The sequence below is a fragment of the Brassica napus genome, chromosome A2, assembly GCF_020379485.1.
Source record: "Brassica napus cultivar Da-Ae chromosome A2, Da-Ae, whole genome shotgun sequence".
In the NCBI taxonomy this organism is placed as follows: domain Eukaryota; kingdom Viridiplantae; phylum Streptophyta; class Magnoliopsida; order Brassicales; family Brassicaceae; genus Brassica; species Brassica napus.
Window position 1 is genome coordinate 113,805 of NC_063435.1, and position 24,270 is coordinate 138,074.

At 37.4% G+C, this 24,270-nt stretch overlaps 5 protein-coding genes across 7 annotated transcripts; 2 read left to right on the forward strand and 3 right to left on the reverse strand.

Moving 5' to 3' along the window:
* Positions 1-130: 130 nt before the first annotated feature.
* LOC125581490 (ubiquitin C-terminal hydrolase 12-like) lies at positions 131-8,995 on the reverse strand. 2 transcript variants are annotated; one of them, XM_048747020.1, is made up of 32 exons: positions 8,781-8,995; positions 8,494-8,563; positions 8,255-8,408; positions 8,012-8,169; positions 7,411-7,676; positions 7,088-7,306; positions 6,902-7,010; positions 6,701-6,816; positions 6,282-6,380; positions 6,085-6,194; positions 5,868-5,942; positions 5,259-5,337; positions 5,017-5,163; positions 4,862-4,942; positions 4,654-4,773; positions 4,348-4,470; positions 3,909-3,983; positions 3,707-3,795; positions 3,334-3,442; positions 3,179-3,247; positions 2,997-3,104; positions 2,650-2,705; positions 2,398-2,575; positions 2,207-2,308; positions 2,046-2,117; positions 1,733-1,798; positions 1,516-1,581; positions 1,209-1,292; positions 998-1,114; positions 834-908; positions 642-728; positions 131-546 (listed from the first exon to the last, which is right to left on the reverse strand). In XM_048747020.1, exons 1-32 carry the CDS (start codon positions 8,808-8,810, stop codon positions 505-507), a joined length of 3,351 nt encoding a protein of 1,116 aa, XP_048602977.1. In that variant the 5' UTR covers positions 8,811-8,995; the 3' UTR covers positions 131-504. The 2 variants fall into 2 exon arrangements, with proteins under 2 accessions (XP_048602977.1, XP_048602981.1); XM_048747024.1 differs by having other exon boundaries at positions 8,494-8,560; positions 8,781-8,972.
* A 683-nt stretch (positions 8,996-9,678) lies between these two features.
* Positions 9,679-11,817, forward strand: LOC106399498 (histone-lysine N-methyltransferase ATXR4). The gene is made up of 7 exons (XM_048747054.1): positions 9,679-10,134; positions 10,378-10,433; positions 10,719-10,845; positions 11,015-11,084; positions 11,181-11,363; positions 11,442-11,513; positions 11,587-11,817. The coding sequence occupies exons 1-7, from the start codon at positions 9,772-9,774 to the stop codon at positions 11,703-11,705; spliced, it is 990 nt and encodes a 329-aa protein (XP_048603011.1). The 5' UTR covers positions 9,679-9,771; the 3' UTR covers positions 11,706-11,817.
* A 242-nt stretch (positions 11,818-12,059) lies between these two features.
* Positions 12,060-13,541, reverse strand: LOC125581501 (TATA-box-binding protein 1-like). Its single transcript, XM_048747065.1, has 2 exons — positions 13,016-13,541; positions 12,060-12,930 (listed from the first exon to the last, which is right to left on the reverse strand). The coding sequence occupies exon 2, from the start codon at positions 12,877-12,879 to the stop codon at positions 12,265-12,267; it is 615 nt and encodes a 204-aa protein (XP_048603022.1). The 5' UTR covers positions 12,880-12,930; positions 13,016-13,541; the 3' UTR covers positions 12,060-12,264.
* A 1,047-nt stretch (positions 13,542-14,588) lies between these two features.
* Positions 14,589-15,506, forward strand: LOC106422708 (zinc finger protein GIS2-like). Its single transcript, XM_013863487.3, has one exon. The coding sequence runs from the start codon at positions 14,723-14,725 to the stop codon at positions 15,260-15,262; it is 540 nt and encodes a 179-aa protein (XP_013718941.2). The 5' UTR covers positions 14,589-14,722; the 3' UTR covers positions 15,263-15,506.
* Positions 15,507-17,104: 1,598 nt separating this feature from the next.
* Positions 17,105-24,162, reverse strand: LOC125581491 (kinesin-like protein KIN-7L, chloroplastic). Of its 2 annotated transcripts, none has more exons than XM_048747032.1 (25): positions 23,945-24,162; positions 23,714-23,801; positions 22,989-23,266; positions 22,823-22,920; positions 22,574-22,663; positions 22,241-22,293; positions 22,055-22,120; positions 21,916-21,969; positions 21,737-21,796; positions 21,302-21,380; positions 21,004-21,071; positions 20,734-20,796; positions 20,507-20,611; positions 20,273-20,377; positions 20,031-20,138; positions 19,813-19,959; positions 19,557-19,706; positions 19,314-19,472; positions 18,880-19,092; positions 18,634-18,774; positions 18,435-18,560; positions 18,296-18,346; positions 18,158-18,205; positions 17,927-18,061; positions 17,105-17,832 (listed from the first exon to the last, which is right to left on the reverse strand). In XM_048747032.1, the coding sequence occupies exons 3-25, from the start codon at positions 23,234-23,236 to the stop codon at positions 17,272-17,274; spliced, it is 2,928 nt and encodes a 975-aa protein (XP_048602989.1). In that variant the 5' UTR covers positions 23,237-23,266; positions 23,714-23,801; positions 23,945-24,162; the 3' UTR covers positions 17,105-17,271. The 2 variants fall into 2 exon arrangements, with proteins under 2 accessions (XP_048602989.1, XP_048602987.1); XM_048747030.1 differs by having other exon boundaries at positions 23,714-23,810.
* Between the last annotated feature and the right edge of the window lie 108 nt (positions 24,163-24,270).

The following is a 24,270-nucleotide window of genomic DNA, read 5'->3' on the forward strand; positions in this document are numbered from 1 at the left end:
TTCGATTACTGTGATATATTTTTGGGTAAGTATCATATAGACTTTTATGATCTTTTGGAAAAGCTCCATATCCTAGCAGCTTTTTTCTAAATAACTATTTGGAAATGCAATAAACTATTACAATCGCCAGTAAGATAAAAATCTTCTTAAACCCGAATCTCTAAAAAGTTACAAATGTTTGGCTATTCTATTAACTCCCGAGTTCAAGTGACGGGCTTCTTCCATATTCTTTTGTTTCGAAAATAAAAATTGCATGATGTGCAAATAGTCTTCGCACATTCCATATACATGAACACAAAAACGTATTGAAGCACGAAAGAAATATATAAAAACACACCATCAATGCGCAACCCAAAACCCTGTTCAGACCAAATTCTCCTACAACATTATACGGTCGGTCATCATCACACCTCACACTCGGTCTTTCCATCTCTTATTCGATCCCTTTTGGTCCAACGTAGCTTCCACAATGTCTTGATGACATTTGCCTTTTCTTTTTCTCGGCTAATTGTATATCTTCACCGGCTTCTCATACGCGTGTCGGTTCTACAAAGAAAATGCAAACAAACAAAAGTTAACATGAAAATGTCATGAAAATGAAAATGTCAGTGAAAGAATCTACTTTATCATGAAAATGTCACCTGGTTTGCAGCATAAGCCCTCTTAGGAGTGGTATCAGTGTGCTCCAACCCCAGATACTGCTCAAAAGCACCATAGACATCTCTCCTCTGTTTACCCCATTTTCAAATCCCCAACGGAAGATAAGATAGTTAGATCTCAGATATTAGCACCATCATTTCAAGCTAGAAAACTAGAGGAGATGTAGTAAACACCTGAAAGCGATTGTAAACAACATCTGAGTCCTGCAAGTACTCCGGACGTCCCATTGACATGAACGCAAACTTCCACTGCACATAATAAAATGAAAATGTTAGAACATATATTAACACCTTCGTTTCTTTATTTAGCTTTGATCATTACTCAGTCATGTGCATACCTTGGCAAAGTCTTCATCTGATACATGAAGCTTCTTTTGGATACGGTTCTTGATTTCTTGAAGAGTTTCACCTTCATGGATTACCAAGAAGAAGGGCTCCCCAAAGTTTTGCACTTGCTGAAGAACGAACAAACAAACATGATACCGATAAGACACTTTGCTACAACTAGTAAAACAGTTACATAACAAAAACTTGATAGCTGATTATCACCTGATTCTGTCCAGTTTCCTTAGCAAAGTGGTACACGAGAATTAAGCGATCATTTGGACCAATGTTTTTCTCTTCTTCCGGAATCTGCAATTTAGAAAGTCATAAATCAGCATATCCACGGAGTAACTATACAATCTCTTTAGTTCAATATCTGACGTTGAACACCAGAGTACATACTGAGTGAGATCACAGAGAAACAAATCTACAAGTAAACTAAGAAAATCAGAAATAAACACCATACTAAAGACTTCGAAAATACAAAAAAATTTGAAGGAAATGCTAAAGGAAAATAGAAATGGCAGCATACCTCCTCAGCTCGCAAAGTCCAGTACTGGTCGTTTATATTCTCAATTCTTTCAGTTAATGGAAAAATCTGCAAAACATACCACCAGCAACCTGAATTAATTTTTATTGTAAATTATAGGGTTGCAAGAATTTCATGATGAGAAATACTCGAGCAGCCTTCATTTTAGATTCGTCAAATAATGGACTACAATGTAAAAAATAAGAAACCGCTTTGTTACCTTGTAGATCTTGTGGTAAAACACCTCAAGTATTCTCAGTTCTGCATCTGGATGCGAGAGCTCCACCTGCATCAGGCATAACCTTGGATTAACATGCATAACATCGAATTTGTAATAAATGTAATCCAAAGCCTTAAAAACGAATTTTCATCAGTAACAAACAAGGAGGTAGGCAATAGATGCACCCTATAATCCGGATGCCTTCAATTTCATCGGATTGTCATTTCTCGCAATGATATATAGACAATCCAGAGATCAAAACAAAAGAAGAACACACCAGCTACTTCAGAAAGTAAACCACCCAGCCATTTACCTTTGTTTTTAGTTCATTTATAACATCTCCGACCGTGCTTTGTTTAGGTAGTCTGATATTGTGGATTACCACCTGCACAGTGAAGGTTAAAAGGCTTGAAAATCAATCCCATATGCAAAAGAAAAAAAGACTATAAATCACAAATAAAAGGCTATACATACTTCTTCCTTCGTGGAATGATGAAAAGCAACTTTTAAGGTTTTAAGACCTTGCAATTCTGGAAGAGGAATGTCAAGAACTTCATAATACAGAATATCAGACGTCTGAAAGATAAAAAAAAAAACAATTTATAAGCAAATGCATTCTTTAGTAAGAAGAAATAATGAAGTTCACTAAACTTCACGTCAGTTACCTGATTGTAGTGAACTAACATGTCTGACAAACGGTCTACTCCACGGTATTTGATAGGCTGAGGCTTGGGTTGCTGGGAATAGCAATTGTGAGATGTAAGCCTAAGCTTGGATGGATCGTCAAGACCAAGCTTCTCCGCCACTCTTTCCACGACATCGTCATAAGTGTGCAACTTTGACCTAAGAAATAAAATAAAAATTATGATTTCCTCGCTAAAATCAGCTGAAAAAGATTCGTCCACAGATGCACTTACAACTCCAGAACGAACTCATCTTCTTTAGGTTTTTCCAGAGCACGAAACCGGACCAGCTACAAAATCACAAACCGCAAAAGTTAATCGCCAGCTAATTACAATTCTACAGAACATTCACACAATCTGTATGCTCAAAATAAGGAATACTATTATGCCATCACAATAGAAAGAATTAGTGGGACATCAGCATACAATTTTAGAGCTGATGCATGAGACAACACTACCAGACCAGCCTAAATCATTAAACACTTATTTACGACTAGAAAGAAAGCTTATCATTTGAAAGCTTTACTTGGCCAAACTCTACCAAGCGTGACTTTAGGAACCAGTACTTAGTCGAATTATACCTGTCGATTCTGGACATATTCAAGAAACAAAGGCACAGCTGGGTAGCGGCATTCAATCTCCTTGTTAACAACAGGTTTCTGAAAGCAAATGATATCTCCATCTTCGATCTGAAGGCAAGAAACCCAAGTCACAAAAGAGACACAGGACAGAAAAATTTCTGTAGATACCAGTGAAACATTACTTGGCACAATCTGAATGAATTTTTCTTATCCAGGTGTTCGCACATAACACCAGGCTCAAACTTGATTTCCTGCAAATAAGACGTTAGTTAAATAACAGAATAAATAACCATAATCATGATGCACATAAGGTTAAGAGGCCACGGAAGCAACAAACCTCAAAAAGTTCTATTTCTTCATCAGGAGCAAAGCCAGCCATTTCATTCAGTTTTCCAGTTATATCCATAGGCTTACTGGAACTTTTCACCATCAGTCTGCCAACATACCTGGTAGCACAAGAAAAAAAATATTGCGAAAGAAAATTAGGTGCAATGGGAAAAAAACCTACGAAGGCAAATGTGTTCAAACAATTCTGATCACAATGTAAAAAGGCAAGAAAGGTCTAATTTTTGTAGTATATATAAGAGAATATCACACGGTAGGACACTTATAGAGTTAGTATTTACATCTTGGGTCAACACTTTTACCAACTAAAATCCACTTAACATAGACGGTAGAGCGACGAAAGAAAATGTGGAAAACAGTATTACCTTAACTCAGGCTTCTCGGGGTCATAAAGCTTAAAGAAAAGAAGAATATCTTCTTTTGATTTTTCAGGAGGAGGAATAGGACGTTCATCCTAATTTATTCAAGAATAAGCAAAAAATTAGCCCATAGTTTCTGTTGATCAATTAGCTTCTGTTTTTTCAACGTTAAAGGCTTCAAGAATAACACTTTGCAACCAGTTCTTACCAGCAGCTCTACTTCCAAAAACAGCTTAAGTTCTGCAGTGTTTGCCTTGTTAGATGCTTCTCTAATTTGTCCAACCTACAAAACCCATTTTCCAAATTAAAAACATTCATACATGTTGAAGATAAAGTTATTAGCAAGGGACTCTGACATAATAATACGTTATAAAAATAAAGTTTCTAGCGGATTACAGGAAATTTAATTTCAAAGTAAACAGGCAAACTTAATAGAAAACAGGTTCCAAACAACTGGAGCAGAGACACTTGAGACCGAAAAGTCGGATAATTAGATGTAACGATTATGACAGAGAGAAAAAGCTAGCAGAATGTCAGATTCTATCTATAATAATAATAGGGGTATTACTTGGCTATAAATTCAAATTTGCAGCAAAAAGAGAGAGGCAAAATACATGCATAAATAGCAACGAGAAGGATAGCAGTACCGGTTGTAATTCCTCCTGAGGTGTAAGGGGGCGATTGGGACGATAGGTATGGTTTTGTCGCTTTGCCCAAATCCAGAACCTCTGACACTGAACAGGTATACCAAATTCCTTGGCCACCTCCTCCTGTATTACCATAAGATTTGCGTCAAAGATGGCAAATGTTTAAATTACAGTAACATAAACCATTTAGTTAAGCAGCAATGTGAAAGTTCTCATGAAATCCAGATCAAGACCTATTTCTTCAACAGATGTAAGGATTCCTTCCCCTTTTGTAAAACAAAAAACTGAAGATATTTTGGCAAGTACCTTAAACTGTTGAAATGGTGTCTGTTTCTGGATCCGGAAACTACGAACTTTGTCATGATCAACAAGATCAAAATATATATCCTTCCCAATTTGTTCCTTAAGGTCTTGATCTCTTGCAACCTTTCATGTTAACAGAGAACAATGTCAAAACTACACTCTAAAACAGCTAAACTTTTTTAGCAGGCCCAATCAGATAGGAATAACAAACCTTAATTATCGTAAAAAGGTGAGCTTGTGCCTTGTATTTTCTTTTGTCTTCCTTTTCTTCTTGTTCCTTCTTCAGCCTCACCTGTAAAAAAATAATGAATCGATCAGGCTCAACCAAGACGCACATTACTGGGAAAATGCCTGAAAATACTTTACCCTTAAGTGCTCAGCAATGTCTTTCTCATCAACGTTGCAGATTATTTTATCTTTGTCACTTTCCCGGATATATACAAGCATATATGCATTCGAGTACTTTGTGAATTTGAAAGGAGGGTTATTGAAACCAGGATTAGTCTGTGGTAGCTGAAATTACACCAAAACAAATATGTCAGACAAGACAAGAGAAATTAGGCAATGTCCTTTTCCAATCATAGAAAATGTAACAAGAAAATCCAAACCTCCTCTTCACCACCATATTGCTCCTCCAGTGCCCTTTTCAAATCTTCTTTGGTTACTCGTTCATCATCAAATTTATACCTGAAAAATAGAAGCTTCAATTTGTTCATGAGAAGAAACAACAGTCTAAGAGGAATACACAGACCAAGTATGTTATGATAGTATTGAAACAAGTATCAGAGGAGATGTGACGCTGGTTTTGCACCATGTGACATGCAAGCATGTTAATACATCATAGGCACTTCCAGTTTTTCAAATTGATGAGTTGATATACATAATACAGATTTCTTCATGTGCTAAAACCTATGCAACATTTATGAGAAAAGCACTACTCTCAAGTTTATAACGTGGAAAGGCCAAAAATAAAAAGAAGCTCAAAGTATAACACTAGTTTCTATATTATCCAAACAAATTTGTTTAATCATATATCTATTTTAGGTGGCAGCTTTGGGATCAAATAAAGTAATGTACTAGTGGATTTGGCCATGATTTGGACAAATTGCTCAGAAGTGCGACCTTCTAAATACCAGCAGGCAGCAGCATACAATTACTAAATTACTTTTCCGATTCAACTCCTTTCTAGCTCCCGAAATATGAATCTTAAGGCATACCATTGATCTGAGAGCGTGGGCCTTATAAATGCGTAATAATGCCCACCATGTACTCCTCCACTATGAACTAAGACACTGCAGACAAATAAGAGCTTGTAGGTCAAGTAGGATAATCAGAGAAAAACTGGGTCATGCAACGATATTATCAACGCTGCATTTTATAGGGAATCTAATTTCTGAATGCAAGCACTTGTCGAATTTACTACAAGTGAAATACCTGTGAAGTGTATAAAGGTTGCGGACACTCCTGTCAGCATCAGGGGATAAATACTTCCCATCCTCTCTATCAAGATCAAGTTCCAGCGGAAATTCATAGCGATCATTTATCTATCAATAAAAGCTACATTAGCATTCACAAATCAGGGCACCACCAAACGAGAAATACAATTCATGGTCACAAGATCAAATACTAACCTTCACCATGGAATCCCTCATGAAGTCATATTCAAACCTTTTGAGCTGGAGCTGAAGAACCGGTGGAAAGTCTATGAAAAGAACACCTTTTTTTGCATCCTGAAACGATAGGACATGTGATTCCTTCAGAATAAGACTAGACAACGAGTAGGGAGTCTAGGGACTACATTTGTAATAATCATTGTTAGCTCGGTGGTAACTAACTACGCTTTAAAGACGTACTTGTTAAAAAACGTTTCAAAAAATGTCCTAGTTTAGGTTGTTCAATACAACTATCATGTTATAAGGCATCCACACCTTTATAATACACGGGATATTCAAGACAAGGAAAGAATTGATACGTATCAAAATAAGCGAGTTGTGAGTGAATCGACCATCACGAGTAAGAAAAATGGATGGAAAGAGTGAGGAACACCGACCTGTAATCCGTGTCCTTCTGCATGATATTTGTTGTCTCCTTCAAGGCGTTCAACTTCAACATATTTGTCAAAAGAAGCATAAACATCCTTGCAGCCTTTAACATCCAGCTGAAGGTCTGCCATAGATACGAACGTGTCAAATTGACAAAAACGTTGCTGAGATAGAATAAGACGACAGAGTGAAATTGTATAATGCTATACCATAAAATGATTCTTTCCGTGTAGATTTGTAATCTACATTTATGCACTCGATATAATTCATATGGTGACCCTCAAATAGCTGTTGTATAGTTCCCTCCACAACAGTTCCCTATAGAGAAAAGAAAAATCGTAAAACAAGAAACATCAACTGAGAAGGAAATCATCTAATGACAAAAAGAGAACTACCTTCATTTTATCCTCAAGTTTCTCGCAGAGAACTCGATTGAGTTCTTGGACATCATGTTGCATGAAAGAATCATATGTGTCCCAACCAAACGACTTCGTCAGCTCCTTTGTCGCAACACTGGTGTCGTTATATTGGAGCTTGTAAAACAAACTTTGGAGAGCCAAAGGTATACTTGCTGTGGGCGCATCGTTCTCAGTGGTTGGCATGTGGTATACAGCCTACAAGCAACATGCAAGGTTCAGTTGTATTGGTTTAGAATTCTGAGAGAACCCGTAGGACTTAGTAAGCTGATTAAAAAAATGTAAACACGAATATATCAAACCTTTCTGAAGTAAGGAATGTGGTATAGTGTCTGTAGAAGCGAATTCATGTAACAAGTTGCACCTTGGTTCTTGAGACCAACAAACCCGGTCTCTTTTTTGGAATCGTAAGACCAATAATCAAGAACCTTACGCACAACAACTTCAGCTTCAATGTAAACAGTATCATTCGCCAAATATCCTCTACTAGGATCATAAAGTTCGCTAAGAGGCATGAATGACGTAAATCCCCAATCGCTTTCTCTCGCATTGAATTGATGTTGCGTTTCTGCACCACAAATGGGAATCATAATTTCAGTGAAACTTGTATCACCAAAGCTCACTTGCAGCTACATTATGAGAATACCAAGATCACCGAAAAAAAGGGAAAATATTTCAGCCTTATAGAGAAGTAGAAAAGAGTGCATGGCATGAATATTTAATTTTCACTCAGGCCGTTCAGTTAAAGCTTAAGATAGCAATAACATTATTATATTCAACGATGAACAAAGTGATCCCCTTCTTCCAGCCAATCATCCAAGCTTTCGAAAATCATAATTTTCTGCTCATGCATGCAGTCAGGATCCACGTTTTATAAACACATCATTAGCAAATTACAGGTACCTTTTCTAATGGTGTATCTGGTGTGGACTTGATTGACAACAGCCAGGCTGAACTGAGCATACCTGCTCCAGCCGTAAGGCAAACTCGCAGCATCAGCAACATCCAAGTACATGGACAAATGGTCAACATTGTTCCCTTTCGGGAAAATCAATATGCGCCTGCAAAAACATATCCAAACGATGTCAACCCATCAATAAAAAAGGCAATAGGAAACTAAAATACAACTAGGCAAACCCTATTTACCATTTGTAACCTCCAACAACAAACACATCGGAGTACTGCTTCCTGGTGTTAATCCTCGAGAAGTGTGGGATAGTCCACGTGAATTTCAGAGTGGGAGGCTCCTCAGCTGCTGGCTGATTCTCCACAGTGCTCACAGCAGTCTCAGTTTCGGAAACTACAAATACATCATATAAAAATAACAATTAATCCATCCCCTCAAAAACTACAGAATCTCTATCTTCTCATCAAGGATCTCATACCTTCCATGGGCTGAGCAGGATCCTCAACCAAATCTGAATGCGGAACAAGCATCTCCTCATCCTCTTGCTGCTGCGAAAACACAAACACACAAATAAACCCTAATCTCGCCCTACAGTGATCACAATCACAATCCCAAATCGCAGCATCTACAAATACGATTCAACCGATTCAAATTCAAATCGAAACAAACCCTAAGGGATCAGCTCAAAACAAACAATCCGAAGTAGATTCAAAGGGGACACAGAGCATCAAATCAACAGAGAGAAATGATTGAATCGGAGATTACATCGACGGGAGGCGGAGTCACCATAGTCATTGTGGCCGGGGAAGGGGTTGACGGTGGGGATCGACGACGACGACGACGAAGAACGGAGAAAAAATCAAAAGAGGGGAAGAGGCAAAGTGTGACTAGAGAGACATTACAATACAATTTGCTCGTTCTTTTTCTTACTCTTTTCTCGGGTTTCAGATTATTTTTTTCCGATAATTGAAGGGGGTATTACTGTAATTTCGCGGCGCTCCGTACTCAGATTTATTTTTTTTGAGTCGTTTCTAACGAGGCAGACCAATGATAAAGCGACACGTCAAAGACTTAGGACGTATTCTCTTGGGTTGTGACGTAAGAGTTTAGTTGGGCCGCCTTGGGACAAGTGGGCTTTTAGGTGTATGTATCTATCTTCTTATATACTTATATATTCATGACCAAGACCAAGACCAAGAGGAACCCAAGATCATTAAAAGTCAAGAATTGAAGGAGAAAACTGTAGGGTTTTTTGTCACGATCAAAACTATCTGGGGCCTTTTAGGAAAACTATAATTCTAGGATGTTCCTACATCCTTAAGCTAGCATGTGGTTTTAAACCAAACTGAACCGAACGAAGTTTTATGTTAGTTTGGCTAGTTCGGTTACAATAATTTAGTTATCGGTTATTTTTTTTTCCGGAAAAACAAGTTTCAAATCGAATTAACCAAAATTTTGAACTGAATTAATCAAAATTTTGGACCGAATTAAACGAAATTACTCAAATATAACCAAACTTTTAATCAAAATTTATTTTAAACTCAAATCTTCAGTTAGTTTTAGTAGGAAAAATTAAAATCGAATTATCTGAATATGAGACTCAACTTAAATAATAATCTGAAAAAATTTAAAAATTCGTATATTTAATTTTTCTTTGGTTCAATCCGAATCAAACTACTCAAACGGGGAGGCCTACTTAAGCCAGTCATTACCAATATGTGAAAATGACAGAACAAAGACTCTGAAGAAACAGAAAATGTCGCGGTTTGCTTTAGGTCGTTATAGCCGTTACCTCTCCCGCCTTAAACCTCTGCCTCATCTGAACAAGCCTTCCCCTTTCTCTTCCTCTGCTGCTTCGAGTCAAGATGGTGCCGCTTGTCAGACCGGTCCGCCACCGATCCGGGTCGGACTCACCGAGTCAGCGGGTCGGGCAGTTTTCGCAACGCGCAGAATCAGTTCCGGAGATCTCATACACACAGCCAAGCCTGTCTTAACTTGCCCTTCTCTCCTCTCGCTCGACTCAGTTTGCTATCTTTGCCTCAAGAAACTCATGGGCTCTGCTAAGTTTCGAGATCGTGGTGTCTCTTATTGCAGCCAAGAGTGCCAAGACAACGCAAAGGTCATATCTTTAGTTTCCCGTGTGATTTTCTTACATGCTATTAGATCGCTGTCCTAATTAATTACCGTCTTTGTTCTGTAATGTCCCGTGCGAAGTAATGTATGCAACGTGTTCGACGAAATGCTTCAATGAGAAAATAAAACATATTTATTTTTTTTTTTTTTTTTTGCTAGAGATGAATTATCACCCTACCTGTGTACTTTTGAGATCATTATATTTATATTATTTTTTAATGATTTACAGGGGTTTTATGATGTTGAAACCAGAGGAGATTGGTCAAGTTTCGTTGATTATTGTAGGTATGATACTCAACCTTGTCCTTCTTTACTGCATATCAGCTTCAATTTTTGTTTTTATTACAGTGTTCATGTTACCAAGTTCTTGAAGTTGCTCTTTTTTTTTTTACACATGAACGACTTTTTGTATGCTTTTGGTTTGAATGTGTTTGTTATTGACATCAGTTCCGTGTTGAGCAAGTCTTGTATAGTCTAGCACTCTCTTGTTTCTATGGTAGTTGTGATGGAATAAGATTAGATGCTTCTATTGGCACCAATGATGATCTTTTTCTGTTGTTTTTGTGTCAGGACGCACAACTTCAAGTACCCGCTTATGGTCAAGAGGTTGAGCTGTATGGTAATATCAGGTGCCCTGTCCGCTGACTGTCTTGACATACTCCAACCAGCTACATTATCTTCTGCCATGATTTCAAAAGTGAGTTATTGAGGATGAATATATTGTCAATAAATTACACTTATGTGAAACTCACCTTGTCGCTGTAGTATTCATGACAGCCATGAGTAACTACTAAAAACTTAAATTGAATTCATTGGCCCCATAAAGTGGTTTGTTCCGGATAGTCACTGTCTTGTTATTGTTTTAGATAGAAGATGGTTATGGCTTGCTATGGAATGCATTCAGGAAGGCAAATTTCACGGAGGACGATGTTGCTTGTATCCTTAGAGCTAATACATAAAATCATTTCTATTTCCACTGTTTTGTTTTTTGTTTTTGTCTCTCTGCTGTTTACAGCCCTTAACATCTGAAAGTTTTAACTAAACAATGGTATACGGGCATTCTCGCCCGGATCCGCATCAACGCATTTCGTATTGATCTAGTTGGAGGCTCATGTGGAGAAGACCTTCTTTCACTGGCTGCAGCGTCTGTTGAAGGTGAAGGTGCGGTTGGCCATGCCGTTTATATGTTACCTTCCTTCTACAATCATGACTGTGGTAACTATCTTTACTTGTTTTTTTATTTCTTTTTTTGTTTTATGGTTTTGGTGATGACTTAGTTTGGAATGTGCGCAGACCCCAATGCACACATATTCTGGTTGCAGAACGCAGATGCAAGGTTAATGACTCTCCGCGATGTTGAAGAAGGTTTGGCAAAACTGAGAGTTCCAGTATATGTTTCTCAATCTTGTTGGTTATTTCATTGGATATATATTTGCAGGGGAAGAGCTTCGGATATGTTATATAGATGCAAGCATGGGATATGAGGCTAGGCAAACACTGCTCTCTCAAGGCTTTGGCTTCTGCTGCAACTGCTTACGCTGCCAGTCTAGGGACTGATTAACTCTTTCCCTTTCTAGGCATCGTTTCTTTTCATGTGTATCTTAGTATAATAAGAGGAATCAACAATATAAATAATGCATATGGTTAAAAAAATGTGGTTTTTGGTTCAGTTACTTCGGCTTCTTTTAAAAATTATAACCAAATTTCCAATCGAATTTAGTCGGAACTAACCGAATTTATCAAAAAATTAAAAGAAATTAAACTAAAATCTAACCGATATCAAAAATTTCGGTAAGATTTTCAAAGACCGAACTAACTAAATACCGAACCAAATTTTATTTCGGATTAATTTGGTAAATTTTTTTATCCAGTCGAACTAACCAGAAACTGAACTATTTGAACCGGCATGCCTACTATGTATGATCATTTATATGGGGTTTGATATTACAAGACACTGAAAGATTGTTTTTTCTTGCAAAATCAATTAAAAATCTTGTTGAATCCAAAACACAAAGGTACCCCCAAAAAACAAATCTTACACCATATGAGTTTTCTCATACTTGTGGTTATATATGTTGACAACGCCAACTAGTTTCGCAACTCCAAGATCAGTGACCTACCTATGAATGCATATCTTCTTAAACTGTGTGAGCACCGGGTATATATTCTCAAAGGCTCTGAAAGTGTCCTCTCTCTTCTTGGCTCCAGTGATAACAATCTTCCCAGACACAAAGATCAGTAGCACAATCTTTGGTTCTCTCATCCTATAAATGAGTCCTGGAAACATCTCCGGCTCGTAGCTCAAGAAGTCGCGGTGAACAGAGACGGCAAGAATCTCAAGCCTTATAGGGAACTTCACATCACAAGAAGCTACAATGTTCTGGATCTTGAAGTCTTTGAACCTTGCGTCGAACCCAAGTTTCTGAACTATGCGAGCGTACTTTCTAGCAGCCAGCTTGGAGAAGCACTCGGTCTTGGCTCCAGTACAGACCATTCTCCCCGAGGCGAAGATCAACGCCGTGGTTTTTGGTTCCCTTATCCTCATGATCACGGCAGCAAAACGTTTAGGGTTGTATTCGGCGTTACGTGCTTTCAAAGCTATCTCTTTTAGGTCTAGCTTGCAGTCCAAGTTAACCGTCGAGACGATGTTTTGAAGAGTGGGGACTAGCCCTGAAGGATGGTTGCTAAGGTCCACTGGATCAGTACTCCCTTGCAATTCGTCATCGCTCATTCTCCTCTTGATATAGGGATTAGATCCAATGGTTTGGTTCCGACAGGGAAACTAGGGTTTGGTAGCATCATCGAAAGATTAGAAAAAAAGGTGAAGCTTTGTTATGCAAAGATTAGAGAGTTAGAGAGGTGCTTACCAAAGGAGATTGATTTGGTTCTCTCTCTCAAAGAGGTGGTTGGTGGAGCTGTGAGAGGCGACGGACTTGGGTTTTGAAACTAGAGAACCTTATAGAGGTGTAAACCTAATATATAGATGCCTAAGCTACCCCTGACCGTCTTTGTGATCCCGAGGGTGTTTTAGGGAAATCATGAGTTGACCGACTTTTCCTTTATTATATACAGATTTTCCTTTTTTTTAATAAATAAATAGACTTTGTAATTTGTTTGTATGTAAAAAAAAGTCTACTTATACATGACAAAAAGAGAAGAGTATTTGCCAAAATTCCTTAATTATATATACAGACCGCAGATTTTGATTTTGTAAATTATGATGATTAATATATTATATTATAACATCTTATGAAAAATAAAATTATATAAATCCATATAAATTTATTATTTATAAATCTTGATATTTAAACTAGTATACTATATATTTAGTATATTATTATAATTTATATGTATTTAAACCGTCTAAATAAATAATCTACTCCGGTTAATTGTTCTAAGTGCTAGTATTATGCCACCATCTATTCATCTATTTTCTGAATATCGATAAAAGTTGGTCTTGTTAAGTATTACAATTACATGAGATGTAAACTAATAATGCCTTATTCCTTCGAATAACTTCTCTCATCAGAACTTAGTTTGATTATATGGACAACTGATAAAAAAAAATGACGCATGCATCACAAGACTTTATAAGACACTTTGCAAAATGGAGCAAAAATAAATAAATCTTGTTGAATCAAAAACACAAATAAAGATCGAGACAGGGAAAATGTACTCTCACCATATGATGTTTCTCCCTTATACTTAGTTTGCCATGCATGAAGGTACTCCCAAACCCAAACTAAAAATATCCATCGTCCATATGGCACTTTGGAAACTCTTTACACCGTCGTACTCCTTAGACGCAAGAACAAAAAGCCAAGAAGAATCGTGCAGACGAGGAAACAAAGATGTGACATATCACATTTACCATCTAACTACATTAATTTTGTAGGATCCACCTACAAAATTGTACTATATGTTAATTCATGGTTTTTCTAAAATGATCATAAAAGAAAAGTTTTTCATCCATCAGACAAAAAAAAAGGTTGTTCATAGATCATGAGTGAAGATTTAAGCCATCAAAGTCTCGAGCTATCACTATTTAAAACAGAAAGAGGAACCATATGGGATTTGATCCAAAAAAAAAAAAAAAGAACCATATAGGAATATACATCTATACTATATATTGACATCAAATGAATGTACTAAAGCTCTTCATAAAACATTGACATGACATGTCAGGGCCGGTAAAGGTAGAAATATCACATAAAAGACTTTAATTACTAACTACATATTTACACTCATAAGTGTAGTTTAGTTTAAATTTACTGGCCAAATAATACCAACACATAAAAGACTTTAATTAGCAAAAAGATATGTATGAATACTAACCAAAAGATAAACGTGGGAGTGTTCGTATAATATAATTCAATGTCATTTATATAGGTGCATACTCCATCGGGAATTGAATGCAGGAAACATATAGAAGAACGTACTTGCAAGTTGCCAATTTAACATACAAAGCCAGAGTGTGCACTTAGACAAAGTACCCAAAAAATAAACTCTACAATTTTCTCTCTATTCTCTTCTCTCTTCTTAGCCTTCAAATTCACTAGTCTTGCCTTACCAAAATGAAGACTCATGACTTCATGAACGTTGAGTCTTTCTCTCCCAAGGAAGGACCGATTCGCCTTTTCGGCTTCGAGTTTGGAACTTCTCAAGAAGAATCTGAATCCAGTGAAAGCATCAACGAAGTCAATACCACTAACAACAACAAAGACAAGAGGTTCAAGTGCCACTATTGCAGCCGGAAGTTTCCTACTTCACAAGCCCTAGGCGGCCATCAAAACGCCCACAAGAGAGAACGTCAACAAACCAAACGCTTCCACCTCCATTCAAACGCAGCCGCTTTTTTCCACCGCAACCAATACCACTTTGCTGCTTCTAGGTTCTTCGAGGATCATTTTAGCCTTGAAGCTGCTCGCATCAATGACGCAAGATTAGGGTTGTTGCGTAGGTATAACTCATCAAAAAGTTGTGATGATCATGACCGTACATCTTACCAGACTAGACCGACGTACGGTGGTGGTGGTGGTAAGAGCAGGCATGATTTATTTTACGAGTCCAAAACGAATGTAACGGACCACGTGAGTTTGGATCTACGCCTCTAGTTACCTTTATTATATCTCTAGATTTTTGGTATTGTTTACCTATGATTTTTCAGTAGACATAATATTTTACGGTTAAACTAGTTCATGCAGATGAAATAAAATAACTCTCAACGTGTTACAAACACAAATGAAATGTTAAGTTAGTCATAGAGAGTTGACTAGATTTTATTTTATTTTAAAATAATGTGAAATATGTATGTGAGATTTAATTTGAAATATCCAAAAAGAAAATGAAATTATTCAACCCGCTCGTTTATCACCAATATAAATTTATCATTGGACCTTCTTTACAACTAAACCACTTTCTTTGAACACTCTCTTTAAAGTGTCACTAAAAGTAGTTAAGAAAATCGAAAATTTAATAACAAATATATTTGTTAGCTCGATCATTTTCTATTTATTTCCTCAATTCTGGTTAATCTACTTGCTTTGAAAATATGTTTTGGTTGGTCATGGAATGTCCACGCCAATAACATTAATTAACTCTCAAATCAAAATGGAATCGCAAAAGGGTCCCAAGTAAACATCACCACTAAGTTTAACTTTTTATTGTATTTACTCCAGTCAATATAAGACAAACCAAATAAATATGTTCTTAATTATTTGTTAAAAAACTTTGATGTATATATACAACATATGCGGTATTTAATAGCTTATTTTCTGTCAAGAAATAGGCATCCGTCTAGGCAAAAAGGACCTGAGAGCAATGTATCGGCCTACACAAACCAACATACAAGTATAGTTATCCTATGATTCGAACATAGAACAATAAAACACTGTAAAAGACGCGTCTTCAATTCTATAGTTACGCATGAACTGAGAAGTTTTAACTAGAATAATGTATTATCCTGACTCCATGATTATTCGAGGAAACTAAACATCGGATCCTAGTTGATGTGCAACACAATTATTGATGTGTGATGTGAGAAAAGACAGTGGTGGGTACATACCGTCCTACATCTATTTTTAATTTCAATCTAACTTGGGTTGTACAAAGTACAAAGAAAACGTTTCATCATAAATAAAGGAAATTTTCATGTCCCACATATTAAAATCTTAACCTAAAGTATCAAGTGTGAATAGAGAAAAGGCAAATGATAACAAAATTATATGACCTTAATATAGAACAAGAAAATGATGTCTCACTTCACATTTGTTATTTGGCTCACCATTTTCCACGTACGTCTACTTTTGGGTGTAACATAAACCAAGTGCATACTAGATTCTGTGTACACATGTAAAATCTTATGTCTTTTCTAGTAGCTGGATACTGATTTGGTGTTCGTTTTAGCTGAAACATAATGAAGTTGCAGACGAGACACATTCAAAGTTTTAAGGTCTAACTTTCCCTATCCAGTCTGATTTTGATTCGGATTGCTTGTACATAATCTTCTCTTCATTGAGGTTAGCATGTCTTAGAAATCATATACATAAGCTAATCTAGTGATGCTTTATGTCTATACTTCTCTATGCAATTAAGCTCCATGTTGAAATTCAGGTGTAACATCCCAATTTTTGGTATACTAATCTTAATAAAATTGATTTGATTATCTAAATTATCAAAATGGACTTATTTTACGGTCACTTGTTCTCAAAGTAAATGTATTTGAGCTGGAATAATGGATGATATTTCAAGTATTAATCTGTTATATTCTGCTGAGTGAGGCCAGAAACACAAAAATGTCACATGGTGATTATATAATGATTAAACACATATTTGGAACCTCTAAAAATTAACAAATCGAGGGAATAGACATGAGAGCCACTGACAGGGCGGTCGGGTGTTACACTTAGGTTGTCTATTGATTATACAAAACAAAAATGTCCATAGCAAGACTAAAATTTGCACAAAGAGTCTTTCATTTGCCTTTAGGATACTTACTTTACAATACTGTCAACAAAGAGAAAAACACAGCCAAGCGGCAGAAGGAAAATGAGAACTGCAAATAAAATACACAAACTAATAATTCACGAATCTCAAATCAATTTATTGCAGCTCGAAGCATACTCTAAGTCCCAAAGTGACCGGTTTTTCTTGTCTCTGACACTGAGATATCTGAATTATCTCCTTGGGATCTCCTCAGCTTGGCAACAAGAACCCACATATTAGCAAGTTCATTCTCCAGATACGCTTCTCTTTCTTTAGACTCTTCTACTGTTCTCTGCAGCTCTGCTTCTCTTTGAACTTTCTCAACGAGAGCAGCTTCAAACGAAACTTCACGCTCTTTGATCACGCTAAGCTCTCTCTTCAGTTCCATCAGCGAGCTCTCTTGCTCTTTCCTCTTTACAAGATGACTCTCTTTCCTTCCGTTCCTCGGGTTCCCTGTCTTGCCTCGAGGTGTAGGCGAGCTCTTATGCGCTGCTGCAGCTAGATCACCTGCCAGCCTCTCGTTGCGGTTCATAAGACTTGCTACTTCCTCAGACAATGCCCTGAGCTCAACTGCAGCCGCTGAAGCGAGCTCTTTCGCGTACGAGCTCTCTTCCGCAAGTTTCTGGTTTCGGAGTTCTAGCTCTTCCTTTAACTCGCTTAGCTCTGCAGCTTTCAGCTTAAGCTCCTCAATCTCAAATGCCTGGTCATGTCTCAGCCAGATTAAAAAAAATGCTTTAGATTTTTTTTCCAAGATCAAGTTAAAGGGAAGAAGACAATAATATGGGAAATTTCACCTGTGCTTGTATGACTTTTTCCTCATTTTGTTGCATGTGACTTGTGATCGATCTCATATCTCCAAGTTCCAGAGCGTCAGAGAGCTGCTGCTTTAGGTTTGCAACCTCTTCTTGCAACGCTTGACATTCACATGTCTGCAGAAAAAAAGAGTTGTTATCAGTTATAGATTTCTCGCACATGTCTGCATGCACACTAGCTTCGAAGGGTCTAAGGCGAAATATTATCTGAACCTTTTGGTTGAGTTGTTCCTGAATGATACGATTATCTGCAGCTTTAACCTATAAACAAAATGAAAAAAGTATCAGGCAAAGGCATCTTAGAGGTTCAGTTTCATTTAGTAATGTGTAAACAGAGAGAGTTTCAGCTACCTCCAATTCAAAACTCTTCTCGTTTAGTTGAGCCCTCATTTCAGAAACAGCCTGCAGATAGTAGAGATTACGCACTTGAGAATGCTATAACAAAGAAGCACAAGGCAATTGTATGATAATTTGAAAAATGTTAATACACCTGCACGATATCAGACTTATCCAGTGCATCATGTGATGTCATTACAAAATCCAAAATCTGTTTCCCTAACTCAGCAATCTGGTCGTTCTTTGCCTTGATATCATCGTTGAGGTTTATAATCTCCGCCTGCACAAATCCAAGGAAGGTAAATAATGCGCATATTTTGATAAAGATCATGAAACAGAATGCAAAATATTACTTTAATTTCTTCGTTTTCAGGGGCTTTGGTGGCCTCTTCTGACAATTGTTTAAAAGACTTTGACTGTAGCGCCATCTCCTCGGATAAAATCTTTTGCTGTTCCCTCAGTATATCCATCTGGTCGATTGTTCTTCGTCTCGCCTGGGAATAAGTTACACAATGTCTTAAAGATCGTGCATCACTTGTTCTAAAGAAAGCTCAAGAAACCAATTGATGTAAATGGAATGTGAGAAAATTTTAATGCACCTCAGGTGTCTCTATCTCATGAGAACTGTCTTCAAGGGATTCTATATCTTCCCCAGGCTCTAAGCGTTGATCCGCCAATGGTGAGCCTTCTGAAAGTTTCGTTTCTGTATGAAAATTACTGCCTTCCCCTTGAGGAGTCGACAGTGTACTGTTAGACTTGACCGCACTCGACTTGTCGCTGATGCTTGATTCCCCCAAACTGTTGTCCTTTTTCTGATAATAAAACAATAATGAGAGACCACGTGGTGAGAGAGCTTGTGTGCTATCTCATGCACACGAGGAGAATAATTGTTTTGAAGCACATACGAGTGACTACATATATGTGGTGCAGGACAATGTTAGACACCAGTACTAACTATAGTATGAGGTTCTGATTTTACAGACAACAGTAAAATATTATCAAAGCCATATAAATTCTAGAATCAAATGTGTACCTTAAGTTTCAACCAATTAAGTAGTCCATGCTTCCTAGTCTTCTTTTCTTCTCTAAACGCATCATTATCTATTATCTCAGGATTAGCTTCACCAGAAACATATAATTCAAGGTTCTCTTCATCCATCAAATCACGCCTCTTGTATGGTAGGTAAGCAAGCTGGCCATGCATTATCAACTAACATAAGCCAAAAAAAAAAATAGTAATCGGCAGACATGCTGCAAAACAAGTAATTAACTTTACCTCCTCTTGTCCAAATGAATGTCTCCTCCGAGGAACAACACGATGAGAAACTCTTGATGTTTGTGGAGTTTTGGCAGACACCAGAATTAGTTTTGTCAGCCGTTGGATTCGACTCAAGAGAGCTGCTTTAGCATCTTCCTCTTCTTCTAGCTATTATAACCACATCGAAAAGAAAATCAAGCAAATCAGATTTCAATTATCCAAAACTGAAGCACAATACGGTTCAAGTATAGGGATCAATGAGAGAGAAACTTACTTTTTGCTTCAGGAGAACAATATTATCTTCACTAATGTCCTTTAGCTGAGAAACTGGTTTAATTCCTTGTTTAAGCTCCTCTAGCTCCTCCTTGAGTTGGCGAATCTCGTTTTGGTACTTCTTGATTAATGATTTCTCATCAATTATCTGTAATTTATATTGGGTTTAGAAATAAAGAAATAACATACATGCATTGAGAGAATAGATGTGACTATGACCTTGTTCTGTGCGGCTTGAATTTCGATATGCTTTGCACGATGGGCAAATTTTAGTGTGTTGTGTGTTTCTTCGGTGCAGCTTGATGCAGGAGTCACTGTACATATGAGCTAACCATATAGAGATGAATCAATCGATCAGTTAGTTAAATTGATTAAAGGAATCGTTTTCTACTGCCTACGGTCATACTATTCGTGGCATTTCTTGCAATAAGAAGCTAAAAGAGATCTCTAGCAACACTTACAGATACGCGTCCATGACCACTCAACGAGGACTGAAGCAGCCTGGTTAATTTAGAGTCCCTAAATGGTACGTGACTAGCCTTCCTATCAGTAAGCTTTGATATTACCTACAAGATTACAAAAGAAACATTCAACTTCAGAATATTGCAGATTGTTTAACAAAATGTAAAGAATTTCTAATTAAAGTTCGATAAGCTGATGCTGCTTGGCTAAAACAGTGATAACCAAGAACTCACCGTCCCTAAAGTCAGCAAACTTTTATTAATATAAGACCCTTCCTTGCGCCTTAGACCACTGGTTGCAGCCTTTGAGCTCTCGGAACCTGCCAGATCAATGAGGTTCTGCAGATATAAGTGAAATTATGAGCAGTTAATCAATTGTTCACCTTTTGAGTGCTCAGATAATGCAATAATAAACAGTTGATACGAGTTTTTTCCCCAGAGTTGAATAAAAGGTTATATACCAGCTGCGAGAGATGTACAGCTTCACCTTCATTGTTGCCACCCAAGGGACTACTCTCTATGGTCTGTCAAAAACGATATTAGCTTTATTGGTAGATATGAAAGAAAGCAAAACTGTTCCTATTTTCCCGTCTAAAACAACAAAAGATGGTTTGTTTTAAAAATGTCGTGTGCCAAATACCACAATTGTATTTTGATGAGGGGCAATGATATAGCAAGTTCACAAAGAAATAAGTCTCCCCTTGCTTTGGAAGAGAAGAAAATAAACATACCAGGGTAAACATTGTATGGCTCCGGCTGCTGAGCAAATTAAAACTTGTGGATCCAATATGTCGGTGCTCTGCCATCAAACGGAAATTTTATTAAGATGACTGACATGAAAAGTACTAGATTCACAAGGATTAATAATCAGGAAAGAGAAAGGTAATCTTTAGAACTGCTATATCACATCACATAAGAGGAAAAAAACTTAGAAATCGAAAGAAAAATTACAATGACTGGTTCAGTTCTGCTGGAACCGTTAGGTTCTAGAGTAAGCCTTTTCAATTAAAGAAAAACATGGACACCTACCTTCTCCAGCTGCTATAAGAGAAAGCGCATGAGCAGGGGATAGCACAACTTCTTCTTTAATCCCCTCAATAAAAGCTCCCTATAATCAGCATAAAGAGATGATAGTCAAGTCTACTATAAACTTCTTAGACCATACACAAGCTAACAGCAGCAACTTTAGATCTAGTATACTTGAATAAGAAATGAGACCCAGTACATTCAAATATTGATAATCGAACCAATTTTCACACTGTATTTGCAGGATCCCAAAGAATAACATTTTTATAAGAAAATGGAGCAAGTACTTTCAAGCATCTACCAGACAAAAGATGTCTCCTCTAACTAAAAAAAATATATGGTGGCAAGGTTTGGGATTCTATGATGTACACTATACTATAGTCACAAAAGAAGATGTTATAAGACAAGAAAATCAGCAACTATGCATGTTACCAATACCTGCTCATCTTCTCTGATCCTCAAATTTTGTCCTACTGGGTTCAGTAAATCATTGACAACCTGAGGTAAAATGAACCTTAAGGATATTAAGAATCTAAGCAGAATCTGATTATCATTCAGCACCGCTGGTGAAGTTGACGATAGGGAATGGAGAGAAAAAAAACAGTAGTGAGTAGGACCTCATTATAAATTTCCAAGTATGAAACACGTAGGAGAAATTCTCGTCTTGGTGTCTGCAAAAAAATGAAAAGAATAAATGTATGACGTAGCTAGCACTTAAGCCAGGGGAACTAGACTAATCAACATCCCACGAAGTACCTCTTGTATAATGTCGAAAGCATCTTTCACGGCTAATGGGATAATACCAGGAGATCTCTGGTCCCCCTGAAATTTGAACCAAACAAAACTGTCTTCATGAGATTAAATTGTTCCATGCACATCTTTGAATATGAAACAAGATCAGTGAATCTTATTTTTTTGGATTTTATGATTAGTGAATCTTACATGCATAGTGTGAGTTTTTCCACTGCTTGTCACTCCGTATGCAAAAATTGTCCCTGTTGGTGTATTAACAATCAAAGTCAATACACATAAACTCAATTGGCAAAACAAGTCTAACTCAAAACAAGTACTGATACTTTCTGCCAGGTCAAAGATCTCATGTTCTAACTTCCAAGTGAATAGTCATGCAAACTGTTCATGATCTACTGCTCGGGGTACACTTTGACATAACATATCTTTTAATCCTCCAAGAATTATATCTTAACTAGATCGGCCAATAGAAAACGTTTACTCTCTTATTCCAGCAACGAAAATAAAGAAGTGTTTACTCCATACCATTGGTCCCTTCCATAGCACCATTAACGACATGCTGAGCAGAGACATCATAGACCTGGCGTGTTGTTGTTGTAGGCCCAAAAACACGATCTGCAATAAAGGAAGAATTTCAAGAAACCATATGGCAGAAACAGAATTTGACATCTTAGTTTAATTCATGCCTTCAATCAATAATGCAATGCTCTGCGTATATAATTTCTTATGCTTACAGAAACTCGTGACACTAGTCAAACTGTTAATAAGACTCACCATAGGCATAAGCTATTGACTGAGTATGCTCATTCCGCACAATTGTTTCCCCATCTGCATACCAAGCAATCTCCTCCCCTCTGCGAATTTCCCTCGGACTACATCACACATACACCGAAGTCAACTTCACAGGACAAACATCAACTCAACGTTTGAATCCTATTACCTGAGTGGACGAAAACGAACAGTCACAGTGACGTTCTCTTTGGACTGAGAAGCAGTCTGCGGCACCCTTCCTGTATACTGAGCCTTGCTTCGAACAGAGGAAGAAGTAGGGGAGCTATGGCTATCCACAGACGTCTCTTGATAAAGTATCGGAGACGAGGCTGTTGAAGAAGCAGGGGAAGAGTTAGCAGCCTTTAACTTACTACTAGACCCAGCTTTTCTCGACTTTGGTACTTGTCTGGGCGCCATCACAAACCCAAATTCGAACCCTTGCAGAGACTGAAAACACAGAAGAAAGTATGCAGCTTTTTTATCAAATAAACAAAAGCAACAAGTCTCCTCCTAAAGATATATATACACAATGTACAAACAAGAATGATGCTTTGAGTTTCTAATTAGCTAAAGAATAGGTACTCCACAGAGCTAGTAGCAAATCGAAACGACAGCGTTTTTAAATGGGCGAGTAACAGGGGACTATTATCTCCTCCTTTAAGATATTACACAATGTACAATGTACAGACAAGAACGATGCTTTGAGTTTCTAATTAGCCAAAGACTCCAAATTGTATACAAAGTTAAGCTCAGGAGGTGATAAAGTTCTCAAAACAGTTCGCTACAAAGGCTCTCTCTTTAGCCAATCATACGGTAGTCCACGAGAAAAAACACATAGAGCTAATAGCAAACTGAAACGACGGTGTTTAATGGAGGGGGAGTTACACAGCTTACCAGGAAACGCACAAGCTTCAAGCGAATCAGAGAGACTCACAATCGCAGGAAGACGAGTGAGAATTACGAAACTGCCACTACCTAAGAGCTGAGAACACTTGGACACAAGAAAATGCAAAGTTAGGTCGATTTTATTTTTTTCCACAGATAAAACAAAATAAACGGCCACTAGAGAAAACTCCAACACACAAGAGACGAATAACGCCAGAGAGAAAGAAAAAAATGGTTCACCTCTTTCGAGAGAGATTGAATCAATGTAGCATCATCATCGCCTCCGCCGCAGCCGCTAAAAGCCGAATCGCATGCAAAAGAGAGGAGAGAGAGAAGAGTGAGTGAGAGGGAGAGAGAGTGAGGTGATTACGTAGAAGAGGCGGCACTTAAGAGAAGTATCATTATCACTAATCAGTTAGTTGATTGCGATTATTTGCATAAAGAGGATTTACTTTCAAAGCCTCTCTCTCTGCTTGCCTTTGAAGCGATTATTATTATAATTAGCTTAATCCTTAAACCCAATTGTTTATTGAGTCATTATCCTTGGAAACTGTAATATCATATAA

Coding starts and splice junctions, on each gene's coding strand:
- LOC125581490 (XM_048747020.1), bottom strand. CDS start 8,810: ATGACTATGGTGACTCCGCCTCCCGTCGAT. Junction 6,195..6,281: donor TGAGGGATTCCATGGTGAAG/GTTAGTATTTGA, acceptor TTTTATTGATAG/ATAAATGATCGCTATGAATT. Junction 2,118..2,206: donor ATCATTCCACGAAGGAAGAA/GTATGTATAGCC, acceptor TTCACTGTGCAG/GTGGTAATCCACAATATCAG.
- LOC106399498 (XM_048747054.1), top strand. CDS start 9,772: ATGTCGCGGTTTGCTTTAGGTCGTTATAGCCGTTACCTCTCCCGCCTT. Junction 10,135..10,377: donor AGTGCCAAGACAACGCAAAG/GTCATATCTTTA, acceptor AATGATTTACAG/GGGTTTTATGATGTTGAAAC. Junction 11,364..11,441: donor CTTCTACAATCATGACTGTG/GTAACTATCTTT, acceptor GAATGTGCGCAG/ACCCCAATGCACACATATTC.
- LOC125581501 (XM_048747065.1), bottom strand. CDS start 12,879: ATGAGCGATGACGAATTGCAAGGGAGTACTGATCCAGTGGACCTTAGC.
- LOC106422708 (XM_013863487.3), top strand. CDS start 14,723: ATGAAGACTCATGACTTCATGAACGTTGAGTCTTTCTCTCCCAAGGAA.
- LOC125581491 (XM_048747032.1), bottom strand. CDS start 23,236: ATGGCGCCCAGACAAGTACCAAAGTCGAGAAAAGCTGGGTCTAGTAGT. Junction 21,381..21,736: donor GGATCAGAGAAGATGAGCAG/GTATTGGTAACA, acceptor TGCTGATTATAG/GGAGCTTTTATTGAGGGGAT. Junction 20,139..20,272: donor GTGGTCATGGACGCGTATCT/GTAAGTGTTGCT, acceptor CTATATGGTTAG/CTCATATGTACAGTGACTCC.